The sequence below is a fragment of the Pinus tabuliformis genome, chromosome Q (assembly GCF_031772625.1).
Source record: "Pinus tabuliformis cultivar Carrire ecotype Pingquan chromosome Q, CPIR1, whole genome shotgun sequence".
Taxonomy (NCBI): Eukaryota; Viridiplantae; Streptophyta; class Pinopsida; order Pinales; family Pinaceae; genus Pinus; species Pinus tabuliformis.
In genome coordinates, this window is record NC_142296.1 from 453,161,475 (window position 1) to 453,174,593 (window position 13,119).

General features: G+C 34.9%; 1 protein-coding gene across 3 annotated transcripts in view; it reads right to left on the reverse strand.

Annotated features, from left to right (window-relative positions):
• LOC149220155 (uncharacterized) overlaps positions 1-12,731 on the reverse strand; it is a 103,552-nt gene extending 90,821 nt beyond the window's left edge. Inside the window, exons 1-7 of one of the 3 annotated variants that reach the window (XM_089384682.1) lie at positions 12,228-12,731; positions 9,550-9,674; positions 8,977-9,067; positions 8,301-8,425; positions 7,935-8,031; positions 7,546-7,655; positions 7,223-7,297 (exon numbers count right to left, since the gene is read on the reverse strand). In XM_089384682.1, the coding sequence (XP_089240808.1) occupies positions 7,223-7,297; positions 7,546-7,655; positions 7,935-8,031; positions 8,301-8,425; positions 8,977-9,046 (477 nt within the window). In that variant the 5' untranslated portion in view covers positions 9,047-9,067; positions 9,550-9,674; positions 12,228-12,731. Of the gene's footprint in view, positions 1-7,222; positions 7,298-7,545; positions 7,656-7,934; positions 8,032-8,300; positions 8,426-8,976; positions 9,068-9,549; positions 9,675-11,262; positions 11,375-12,227 lie in introns of all 3 variants that reach the window. The other 2 variants (XM_089384681.1, XM_089384680.1) reach the window with 2 other exon arrangements.
• Positions 12,732-13,119: the final 388 nt, after the last annotated feature.

Here is a 13,119-nt window from a genome sequence, read left to right on the forward strand (position 1 = left end):
AGAAAGAAATGGTTAAACCTACCCGATGAAGAATTTGAAAAATTATTGTTAGACAAATGGTCTCATGCTGGAAAACAAGATAATGAGAAACATGTAGGATTATTTTCTACTAGTATCTCCTTATTACAGGTTCATGGATGTATTCAGAAGGAGAAGATCATTGTGTCTATGACTCTATAAATCCTAGTTGCAAGCAAAACCTTATAAATGTTAATTTGGCAAAAAAATTGCAGGTTCCAGCAAAAAACATGGAAAACACACAGGTTGATAATGAGGATGTTCAAGTTTATAAAAATTTGAAGATTTCTATGGATAAGTATGTATTACATTCTGATTTTTATGCTTCAGATATGGCTAATGTGGATGTTGTTTTGGGATACCTTTAGATGGAATCTGTTAGTACTATCAATATTAATGCGCAGAAGAAATTCCTAAAACTCTGGTATAGAAAGAAGAAAATTACGTTACAGGATATTTCCATCAATAAACAGGTAGAGTCCAAAGAGGCTGAAGCAGAAGATGTTGCAGGTATGGACACATCAGATGAGGAATTAGTTGTTAAAGTATTACTGGCAGATAAGCAACAATTGTAGGCACCACAACATGTACCAGATACCCATCAAGCTCCATTAGGTGGTGAATTAAAAAAAGATACATCGTTGGTTAAAACTTCAGCATATCAACAGCCACATCACCCAGCAAGAAAACAACCAACACAATGGCAACAAATTAGCCACAAGAACAACAACCCCCGCACAACAGATAGAGAGGGGCGACGATCCACCCACAACACATCAACACAAAAGAGCCGCCAGGTTCAACTTCCATCTCAAGCGAGCGAGGCACCAGCTAGATCGATGGTTCACCTTTCTCTTGGATGGATAAATGCACGTGCATGGTACCAATGGACTACTCTTTTGATTAGATCTTATTATTTGTGTTCTTCTTATGTTTCGAGGACGAAACATGTTTAAGGAGGGTGGAATGTAGTATACCTAAGGGGGATAGTATGGGGTACAGAGGGAGGTACCCAAGGAAATAATGTAATAATGGGATGGGACATAGTTATATGGTAAGCCCATGGTATTAGATATATGGTATTGAGATAACCATGGTAATGACCCATGGTATTGTATGTATGAATCATATATAGAGGCTAGAGACTCCCCATTGAGAAATGTCAAGGAATATTGTATGGGCAAGCATATGGCTTGTGGATGGGCAAGCATATGGCTTGTGGAGTGTTCTCCTTCCTTAAGGAGTGATTGTATGGTGTTACCCTACCTTAAGGGTTTTGATCAATAAAGAGAAGCATTTCTATATTTTGTGTTTGTAATTCTCTTGAGAGTATTTACAGTTATTGGGTATATTGACATCATTTCATATATTTGCATGTTAGATCTATTACAACCATCCAGTAGCAGTGCTCGAGTTCCAAGTCTTGCTCCTTTGCTGTCGCGCCTCCATGCACATCCTCATGTGGAGGGCATGCGCCTTCTGGTTCTGGACGTGGGACTGTGCAGAAGGAGACTCCTAGAAGACCACCACGACCTGCTCAGAAAATTAGACATTATTCGTGGTGGCAAGAGGAAGATGTAGATGATAGATTTACTTGTCTTTTCTAGTTTCTAGTAGTTTTTATAACTGTTGACTCTTTCATATTTATTATGATATTTTTTGTAAACAATATATGACAATTTAAGTTTGAACTTTGAACTTTGAAGTTTGAAGTTGGCAATTATAACTCATTGGTAATGAATTATGAATATGATGCTTTGTGAAATTTTTTTCATTTCATTTCATTTTATAACATTTCATTTCATGTTAGATATTATTTGTTGTTATGGTTACACTTAGCTTACAAGTACAACTTTGGTGATCAATGATGATAAATGTTATATATTGAATTTTGAAAGCTTGAAACTTTAAGATTGATGAATCATAATTCATGAGACTCAATATGTTGTATGTTACTAACTTGTGGACGTGGTTGTTGAAGATTATAACTTCTAGATGATTGTTGTTATATGATTCAATCTATGTTTTTTTTATGTTTTTTATGTCTAATTCATCATTCTACATGTTTTTGTTGACATATATGCATCAAAATATAATATATATATATATATATAAACTGCTCCGGGATTCGCTCCCAAACTGGGAGCTTCTGAAAATGTCACTCCCGCTCCCAAGAAACCTTGATTGAGATTCATCTAATACACTAATGCAAATAATCTTTGCATTTCATTATATTAACTCATGTTTTCCTATAAAAATCAATTACTTTAATAATTCCATTAATTAAACTAATTACTAAGGTTAAGGGTCCTTTTGGACAACTTTCACACATCAAGACACCTAAACCAGTGCAGAAGTACCTGTCTGATGCTACTATAATCAACATGGGGATGGTGAAAATTTGTCCTCTTTGCTTGAAAATAGGTGAATATGAGTCCATATAAAATATGTATGACTATTTATACCCAAAAATAATAATAGGGTTTTGAAATAAGACAAAATATGATATATTTAAATAATATAAAATATTTGCCGACCTCAAACTATTACCCTAAAAATTCACCTTTTGGCTATATTTCACCTTTAAAAAATACCCTAGAGTAAAGCGTTATTGGTAAAAATCAAGGTATGTTTGAATGCAATCAAGGAGACAAATGAATCTTATGCAATGATGTAAAGGAAAGCTCCTGGAGACACAGGGCATGAAAATGAAGCCAATAGTTCCAAGAAGAATGAAGCTCATGAGGAGATGAAGGATCTGCTAGAGGAGTATGGGGATATTGTGTGTAAAGAAGAACCAAGAGGTTTGCCACCAAAGAGGAAGATTGCACATGATATTGACTTGACTCCCACTTCAAAAATTCCTTATTGTGTTTCTATAATTTTACATGTGAAGATTTATAAGCTTTTTGATAATTGAATTTATATACAATCAGTTTCTTAATGCAACAAGTGGTGCATCTTTTGAAAGGATTCAACTCTGACTTGCCGATGCTACTCTTGTTCAATTTTCAAGTTCAACTAATTGAGAATTTTCTGTTTGGCAAAATTTGTTAATATCTTGATATGGTACATATTCAAATAGAAGCTTATGTGTGCGCTCTGACTCTCGACTTTGAAGTAGAGACTACTTCAACCCAGCTTCTTTGACGTGAGAGATCAAAATTTGACAAATAACAGTGATTATAGGGAGTTTCATTTCTAGCTTTGAATATTAGTAGGCCTACAACAGTTTACCTTAATTTATCCAAAATTAACTATTCTCCAGCATTATACATTTGAATGGTTTTACAAAGAGTCGACATTGTAGACCTGTACCAAACTCCGATAACATTTTCAAACATCCTACTTTCAAATATCAAAGAGACAACAGTTAAGGCCTGCTCCAATGACATTTTGGATCTCAATGACCTGATGAGCTGAAAGCACTGAAGGCACAACAATGAAAACCAATAATAACAGTCAGAGTTGCTGTTAAAATGTGCAACTAGGGCCAAATTCCACTTTGGGCAGATCATTAGCCTAAGTGATGTTTGGACAAAATTCATTTTTCCGAGAGGACCAAAATTGACCCTAGAAGCACTAAATATGGACAAGGAGAAATATGTTTTTGATATCAAGCCCACAAGAGCACAATTGGTCAAGGTCAGCTTGGGGTCAATTAGACAAATTGAACCCCCCTCCATCACATAGAAATAAAGGAGGCCCTCAACCTCATTTGGAACATCAACAACACAGCATTTCTTCTCTCTCCTTCAATGATTGGTTCGTACAAGTCTGAGGCATCCTATTCTTCTTCACAAGTGCGAGTTCCTGGAGCTGCTTTTGACCTGCGTTGACTTCTGTTTGAGGAGACTTTGACCAGCATTGACTTATTAACTTTTGAGGGGTTGTTTGACTGCGCTTTGACCAAGAGAAGACCTGTCCTAGCAGGCCGCATTATCTGGCACAAAAACTGAGGCAAGAGGAGCTGTTTGACCAGGGTTGACCGTAGAGTTGCAGGACTGTTTTGACCGCATGTTGACTTCATCATTTGACTGGGTTTGACCGCCATTTTGTTGACTGTTTTTGCTTCTGTTTGACCACCAAGGAAGGCCGAGTTTGACTGACTTTGACCAAGCTCAAGAAGGGAAGTTTGACTGCTGCGTTGAGCGTTGACTGCTGACTGGTTAGGGCAAGTTGACTGCTGTTGAGTTTTCAAAATTGCAGTCCTTCATCAAGCTGATCAGATTTGCATTTGGTTTGGATACTTTGCAAAAGTCAAGTCACCTTGACTTTGACTTTCATCATTCTACTCTATTGGATATTCTCTCTGCTGAACATTTAATATTTGATAATAAGAAGAATTGATTAAGGGTTTTCCCCCTCTAGGGGTTTTTCCTGGCTTGAGCCAAATATCTGTGTTCTCTTGTCTTGACTTGTCTTCTACATTTTTATTGTTTATGTTCTATCTACAGCTACTGTCAATGTGAATTAATGGTTAATGTGATTGCTATTGAAATCTAAGTGGAATTGTCATTGGGCTACTAAAAGGACATTGAAGTAATTGTTGCAAGCATAGAACATACGATTGTTATCTAAAATTAAAAGTTGCAGTGCTGGTTCAAAAATTTAAATTGCTGAAAATGGAAATAAAATTGCTTGAGAGCAAATAGAAATTTCATCGGACTCTTAAATTTCAGCAAACTGGAATTGCATATTTTCCTAAATTTCCACAATCTGGAATTTCATCTACTGCCCTAAATTCACCAAAATGGATTGTTACATAACACAGTGAGACACAAAGGATAGAAAGTAATTAAGAATGGAACCAGTGGTAACAACATTGGATGTTGGAAAAAGAGGAAGGCAGAAACAAGTGGTAAAATGAAGAAAACTTTAACACAATGTGGGAAAGGAGCTAAGGAATCATGAAGATGCAAATAAATGAAAAATAAAAAACGATGATGATAGTAACAAAAGAACAATAGTTGAAGGCTCATGCTCTAATATGTCTCAGTAGCACACTTGAGGAATAATAAATATTTAATTATATTAAATGTAATAACACAGAATACATTAATGATTAGGTGATGCAATGGCAATTTGATCTATACAATCAATGGAGTTGTATTTCTTAAATATACATACATGACTATAAGTTATTTAGTTTATTACTTGCTGAACTGTTGACAGACTGTTTTTGGGACTGTTAGTGAGATATGTTTGGACCTGTTGGTTGACATAATGAGGACTGTAAGGTGATGTTTTTTGGGACTGTATTTATATCTGATTTGTTGGGAAGGGTAATTCCAGTGGGATTGCTCCGTTTTTTTAATCTAGGGACCCTGACGAAGGCTTTGAAGACATGTTTTGTTAAGCATATAAGGAAGATAATTTTGTTTTATTTAATGAAATTATGAATTTTTTTTAGGAAAATGTTATATTGATTTATTGATATAATATATTAGATAGGTAACACCTCAGGTCGCAAAGGGGACACAGGTATGGATCTGGAGTATCTGGGCCTTACTAATGTGGCTTTTTAATTTTTGGATCATACATTCATGATTTAATTGCAACGCTTACAAGAAGCATATAGAAACAAATTATTTGTAATACTTTTACCAAGATAGCAATCACTTTGAGAATATAATTATGGACATATGAAGGCTAGTGGAAACTAAAAGCTAGCACAAAAACGGCTTTGTGAACAATTTAATTTCCTTTAAATGCCAATAAGAAATCGTAGCAGAGAATGACAACAAATTACCAGAGAAAATGAAAACAAGACGGTTCAGTTTCAAAAAGTGACAGTACATAATGTGGCAGGTGTAGTGCATGACACAAACTAGAAAGAAAAAAAATGCAATTGATATACCATTATTCAACTGTCAAAACTACCGCACAACATTCCTAATGCACACATTCAATCCATATCGGAGGTCAAGAAACATCACAAGAACTGAATTATTGAATTACATTAATGTTGAACTTCAGTATGTGATGTAGGAACATGCTTCTTCCACGATACAAGGAAAGAACATGTTATTACATCACATCGTAGAGTTTACAGTCCAAAGCAAATTGAAGAGAGAAGAGAAGAATTAATTCATATATTAAAGTTTGTTTATGATTTCAAATTGATTTTATAAGTTTTAAATATAGTTATGTGCTTGTTACTTAAAGGGTGTGATCCTTCACAATTAATTGATTATTATGACCTATTAATTATTATCGTTTGGGTTCAAGTTCTACTTAAATGATCAAATTACCAACAACTAGAACACAAAATCACCATACTTGACTCAAGACAAGACTCATTTTGACCAAAGAATCAAACTTGACTTAGTACTCAGCAAAGACCGGTGAATCAACCTGGCAAAGATTGCACACCATTAATAATACAGAAAACGTGGATTTCAAGGAAAACAGATGCTTTTTCTATTTTATACACGATATATTAAAATGAATAAACCGCAAAAATAAAATATCCAAACATAACGAAGTATATCATAATCATATAATGTACATGAGACAAACATGACTGTGAAACTCTAAACAAGCTTCAAATCAAAGTGGGAAGGTTAAAAATATCTCAAAGGTTGCAGTTGTAGCTGTCACTCAAAACCCCAGATGCCAATAAAACCCTAAGTTGTGTGCATATGTCCAAGACCCTAGTTATGTGCAAACAGTTCCAAACCCAAAGTTAGAAACCATTCTTAGCAAACTCAAGAAGAAATGAGCAAGAATGGTAAAACTGAAAAAAGGTTAAAATTACAGGTTGCTTGACTCAGCAGTTTTGCAGGTTGACGCAATGGATTTCTGTTTGACTAGGATGGTTTGGCAGTTTGGCAGGCTGACTCAACAGATTTGAAAATTTTCTAGCAGCTCTGGGCAGGTCAACCCAGATCTGGGTCAGACCCACCAGATCCAGGTCAAAACAACCCATTTTGACTGTAGGTTGGGTGGACTCAGTGACTATGCTAGAAAATTAAATCAGGTTAATGAATAATAAAGGTTGATTTTTAACTCACATGCTTGAACATTAAGCTTACTTGGAGCATTCAATGCATAGAAAATTAATTTAAGTTAATACGACTAATAAACGTTGATTTTTGACATGCATATTTGAACATTTAGCTTGGTTAGAGCATTCAATATGGCTTCACAGTTTGAAACGCTTAAATGTAAGTTAACAAGCATAAGACTACAATAGACACACCTTGACAAAATCTTCAACTGTCAAACCACAATCTTTTGAATATCCTGCTTCCTCCAAAACTTGACCCACAACTTGCTGCAATAAACAAATACATTGATAATTTCACTAGGCAGTCTATAAGATTAAGTTATTCCATAGTATCATACACTAATAGTGTCAGAAGACTTTCATTTCAAAATACATGAACTAATCTCTTTGACCAAAACATGAAACAATCTACACCAAACCCCAAACAACTTTCAAATTAACTGAATAATTATTGCAAAAAATCTTCTCTTCTAATGAAAAATCTATTAACACTACATAGAATAGAACTAAATGACCTGCCGCTGCTCTTCAGAAATAAAAGATCCTGTCAAATCCCGCAACACTTCGAGTATATCTTCGAGTGTCACTTTCCCATTGCCATCTGAATCATAAACCTTGAAAATGACTGTTACAGCGAAAGTCAGAACAAGGATGGGCACCAAGACTGCTATGAATAAATGTTTATGTATTTTAAATCACAAGTCACAAGACAACCACATATTTTTTTCCCTCAATTTGAGCTTTCGCAAAAAATGCTCCTACAGGCTATGATTGAAACAAAGCATAACTGACAAACCTATAAACCGCTTTATAGATGCTTTGTAGAAATCCAAACATAAATTGCTAGATCATGGATTTAACGGTAAAGGAATTAATTTATATAGGTCTTAAAGGAAGCCCATACATTCAATCTTTTGTCGAATACTTGCTCTGGAACTGAAGGATGATAAAAAAGCTAAGAAATCTTTGAAGTTCAAACCATCCAACATTCTCAGCAATCTCTGCAACATAAGCATTCAACATATCATATGGATTTCAAATTCTATATTTACTACAATACAACTAATAATCACAAACAAATAGCTCCCTTTTGCATATTGTTCTTCCTTGCATGATTGTTTCATTTACTAACATTCAGAAACATATTGCCCGAATGCCCCAGACAAGAATAAGTGAGAGTTTAAGAACAAAAGCATCAGTTGTAACTTGTAAGTCAACTAAATAGGAAATAATTCCTGTATAACAAAATTACAAAAGACATGTAAATTACCTGAGAAAGTGGATTCACTGCAAACTCTGGAACAGATAAGAATTCATCTGCTGAAATAAACCCCTTCCCATTACGATCAAGTGCACAGAATCGCTGATACAGGGAAACTATTTCTTGCTGTGAAACTGAGACATGAAGAGAAAAATACATTAGTACCAGATCAAAACACTAAGGTTAATTCCTCTAACAAGAACACAATGATGGGACAAACATTCGAAACTAAAGTGAAAGAGTTGGACAAATAAGCAATAGTTCTCATAACTAACAGACAAACAAAGGTTGTTTGCATGTTATTTCAAAAGATGCTAAAATAAAATAAGATCTGATAATTTATCAATGTCAGTCAATTGGGTTTAGCTTGGGTGGTTGGGACTCATGAGAAATGTCGTCATCCTCCCCTCCCAGGTTTAATTCCCGCATGTCACATATTGCGCTCATAATGAGTATTCCTTGCAATGGCTTTGAGCCTTGTTGTCTAAGTAGTCCCAGAAGAGCAAAACATATGTATTCCTCGTATGGAATATAAAGATATTTCTCATGAAAATTTAAACCAAAAAAATTATTATTAATATGCAACAAATGACCACAAAAGTAGGTCAATGGGACTAAAAGAGTACATACTATGCTAAAGAGAAGTAACTTAGACAACAGGAAGAGAAGATATTGTGCTACGTACACATGTTATTGCAGTGCTCTTGGACATCCTCGATGTCATACTGAGTAAGCATAGATGATGTATTGCCCATTTATGAAACGTATTGTTCCCCCTAACATTCACAGCAGCAGAAAATATAAGCATTAAATCGAAGATTTTAACACCAGTAATATTTGAATAATAATGGAGAAACACCATGGTTTAACATTGATGCACACAGCTCAATCTTATTCATTATGAAAGCAAATATTTATACATGAACCAGGGAGAGGTATCGTGAAACAAGAAGACCCTAAAATTATTCAACAAACAACCCCTATATTCACTCAACAATAACCATCTTAAGCTCAAATTACTCCTTCGAGAGCTGAGCACACTAGCAACTTCAACAAATCTCTAATTAGACTAAGGACAGTAACAAATTAATCATTAACCCAACATTTCAACCCCGTAATCTAATATGAGGGTGTGAATCTTCAATACACTCTATTTTTCAACCAAACTGAACAAAATGCGTACAATTTTTTCATTTTTTCTTGCAGAAAGTATACACATGTTTTTTTGGAGTAATCATCAATAGAGGTTGGGATGTACCTTGTCTTTCTAAAAGACAGTCTCCACTGGACCACACGAGTCTGAATGTACTAATGCAAGACATTCCCTAGCCTTCCAAGTTCTATTCAAGAATCTCTCCCTACGCTACTTCCTTAGCATGCATCCTTCACAAATTCACCATCAAAATAGGGCAGACCATTGGAGATCTTAGTTTCCTCATCAATACCCAAATTTGAAATTGAAATGTCCTACTTGCAAATGCCAAACCTTGCTATTCACTCATTTTGTAGCCTTTAAATTGTGCAACTAAAGATAAGATAGGTTTGAATCCTATCAAATGGTGGAACATGTATTGCTCTATATCACACCTCTGCATAAATTGGCAATGAGGATGCTTTCATAGATTGTTAACACTTCTTCTACAAAGAGGTGTTGGAGCACCTATAGCTTCATCCATAGTGTGAAGAGAAACAGCCTGAATGTAGACCGGATAGAAAGCTTGGTTCACATGCACTACAACTTGAGGTTGTTATCCCATTATTGTGAGGCGACAAGGAATGATAGAACATGTGACTTGGGGCAACGAAGCTAGTTTGGAGGCTGGATTCATAGTTTTAAAGTGCTTGGAGGCTAAACTTTTGAGTGATAGTGTAGTAGAGATGCCACCCCCATCCACCAGCAAGTGTCCAAAGGCAGGAGCTTTGCCTGTAGCTTCACAACCTCCAGTGTTATGTGGGGGCAGTGTAGCTCTTGGTTGTGTTCCGCAACCACTTCCACCTACTACTCTTGTTCATAGATCACGAGAAAAGAAATTAGAAGTTTCTTGTGGCAAGAGGAAAGCTTAGTAGATAACAGATTTATTTGTCTTTTTCATATTTGGAGTTTAGTTCCTAGAACTCGGAGTACTTTGTCTTCAATAAGGCCTATTTTGTAAACATTTACAACTCTTTGTTAATGAATATGATGCTACGTTTCATTTAGTGATTGATGTTATCTATTACAATCTATTGATGACAAGTGTTATTTATTGAAACTTGAAGGTTGATGTTATGATTGATCATTGATCATTCAATGGCAATGTTATAACCACTAGATGATTGACATTATATGTCTACTAAATGGTGGACGCTTTAATGCTCATCAATAATCCAGTAGCTAAATCTATTCCTTCATGTTTTCTACAGCTAATTCAACATTTTGCATTTTTTTTAATATATATGCATCAAGATGTATTAAAATATGTATTATATAAGAAAAATGCTCCAAGAACGCTCCACTCCCGGAAGCTTTGGAAAATTGCACTTCCTACTCCCAACAAACACGTGTGGGAGCTACTGGTTGGGTGAAGCTTCACCACGATATTCAATGTGCTTGAACGTTGTATCCACTCAACAAATTAATGGCTACAAAACAGCAACAAAATTAATGCAGTGTGTTTGGAAAACAGTTGATTCCAACGATTTTCTTTCGAAGGATTCCTGCAACAGTAATTCTATCGATTTTCTTTTGCTAGATTCCTACACCAACAATTCCACCGATTTACTTTCGACAGATTCTAACAGAGGGATTCAGCAAAGGTTCAATTATGCGGAGGCAATATCGATTGAGGCAAGGTAGATCAAATAACCGTAACAGATTTGTTGGCTGCTCGGCATGAAAACACCTATCTTCTCTAGTCTCAATGGTAGATCACCATGCCAAGAACAACAGGACAGAAACTTCTTTAATCCGTTAGCAGAAAATAAGTTTTACCTTTCTTCTAATTTCTTATAGTTCCTTTATCCCACAATTGTACGCCTGTGGCTGGTGTAAAGCTTCTTCATGTTTTGTCATTCCTTCTTAGCTCGAGCACATCGACTTAGCTCTGATAAGATTTTAACACCAGCAACATTTGAACAACAATGGAGCAATACCATAGGTTAACAATGATGCATACAGCGCAAACTTATTCATTATGAAAGCGCATATTTACAAGCCAATGAGATAGATATCCCATGAAACAACTAGCCCCATAAATATAATGTCATACTCCATAAGCTAAAGCATAAATTAGCTTGAGAGTAAAGTAGCGCAGTTAGATTATGTTCCTAGAACAAAATTAAAGAAAATTATCAATCAATGGATGCCCTTAAGCGTGTAATTATGTCAAAGTGTTGCAACAGCATTCATTAAGATAGTCAAGACCAATTTCAATCATCCATGGAAATGGCAAAATACTCCACAAGCAACATACTTTAAGCACTTATGCATATGATTGAATAATATGTGAAAGAAATGGTCTAGTCAAAGAATCATAATCTAGTGATGCAGTTTATAATAAATATGACCAAAATTTTAGGGCTGGAGAACAATGTATATGTTTTATTTCAAGCGTTTAAATTGGGTCTGGACTTTTGTTGTTTAAAAAAATAGTGAAAACCCAATTTATCTTAACCATATTGTTTTCATGAAATTCAAAGTGGGTTTAGGTTTCGTCATCCAAATTTTCTTTCAATTCTTACCAAACCACAAATGATCACTAACAGAGCTTAATCCTTGAACAGCCCAGAAAAATAAATGCAGTACATATGATTGTGTAGTGTTACTCTGTTGACAAACATTATTCACTACTAATTCTGATGATGAGGTTAAAACCTTGATTACCAAAATTAAAGCAGTAAAACAATTTCAAAAGAAATCCCCAAAATTTACTATAACGTTTGGTCAAGTGCCGGTACCTGAATAAAACCTTGAGTGAATTCGGACCTAAACACCATAGATTGGAAATGGTACAAAGCTATGTTTGAATTCTTCTACTGTTCAAACCAAGGTCCAGGTGGTAAGAACTCTGGTACTACTGAAAAAGGTGCGAGAAATCAACTCATTTTAAGAGTGCCCTAAATTCGCGCCACCGGAATAATGAATGGGGAATCAAGTCAGCAGTGCGATGGTCTTAGTTAAACACACCACCAAAAAAATGGCTTTTAACTTATTGGAGCGAACAATCCCGAAAGGAGGATACCGCGCGGGTTTGATTATCCATTTGGAAATGCAACTGAGATACACAACAATTAAATCTAAAACCTGCCGGTCCATGCATGGACTTAGACTGGCTGTGTTGGAAATGTGCCCAGGAAGGACAACTGATTATTATAAATTAAACACTGTTTATACATCTCGCATTAAAACACGTTTCCCCAAAGGCAGGGAGGAGACCTGGTCCCATGAGCTCCTACTATCAACTAAACTGAACATGACCAATTGAACTCATTCTCAAAACTATAATAAAACATAAAATAATAATATATCTCACATTATTATACTGGCTATGGTATTAATCATTCAATTTTGTTTTGATTGTATATTAGTTGGATCTTAATCAAAAATTTATGCCACTTATTTATAGTTTAATATTAGGAATTTAATTTTTATTATTTTTTATTATTATTTAAATTTATTTATTTGTAAGTTGATTGGTTGAAGTATTATTATAGGTTGTGTAGGACCTCTCATTTTTGTTAATTACTAATTTTGCATATTTTTTATTTCCTTTCTATTTAACTTTCTTATTTTTATTTTTATTTTTTTTATTATTTCCATTTTCATGGCTTATATTTTTTCTCCATATTT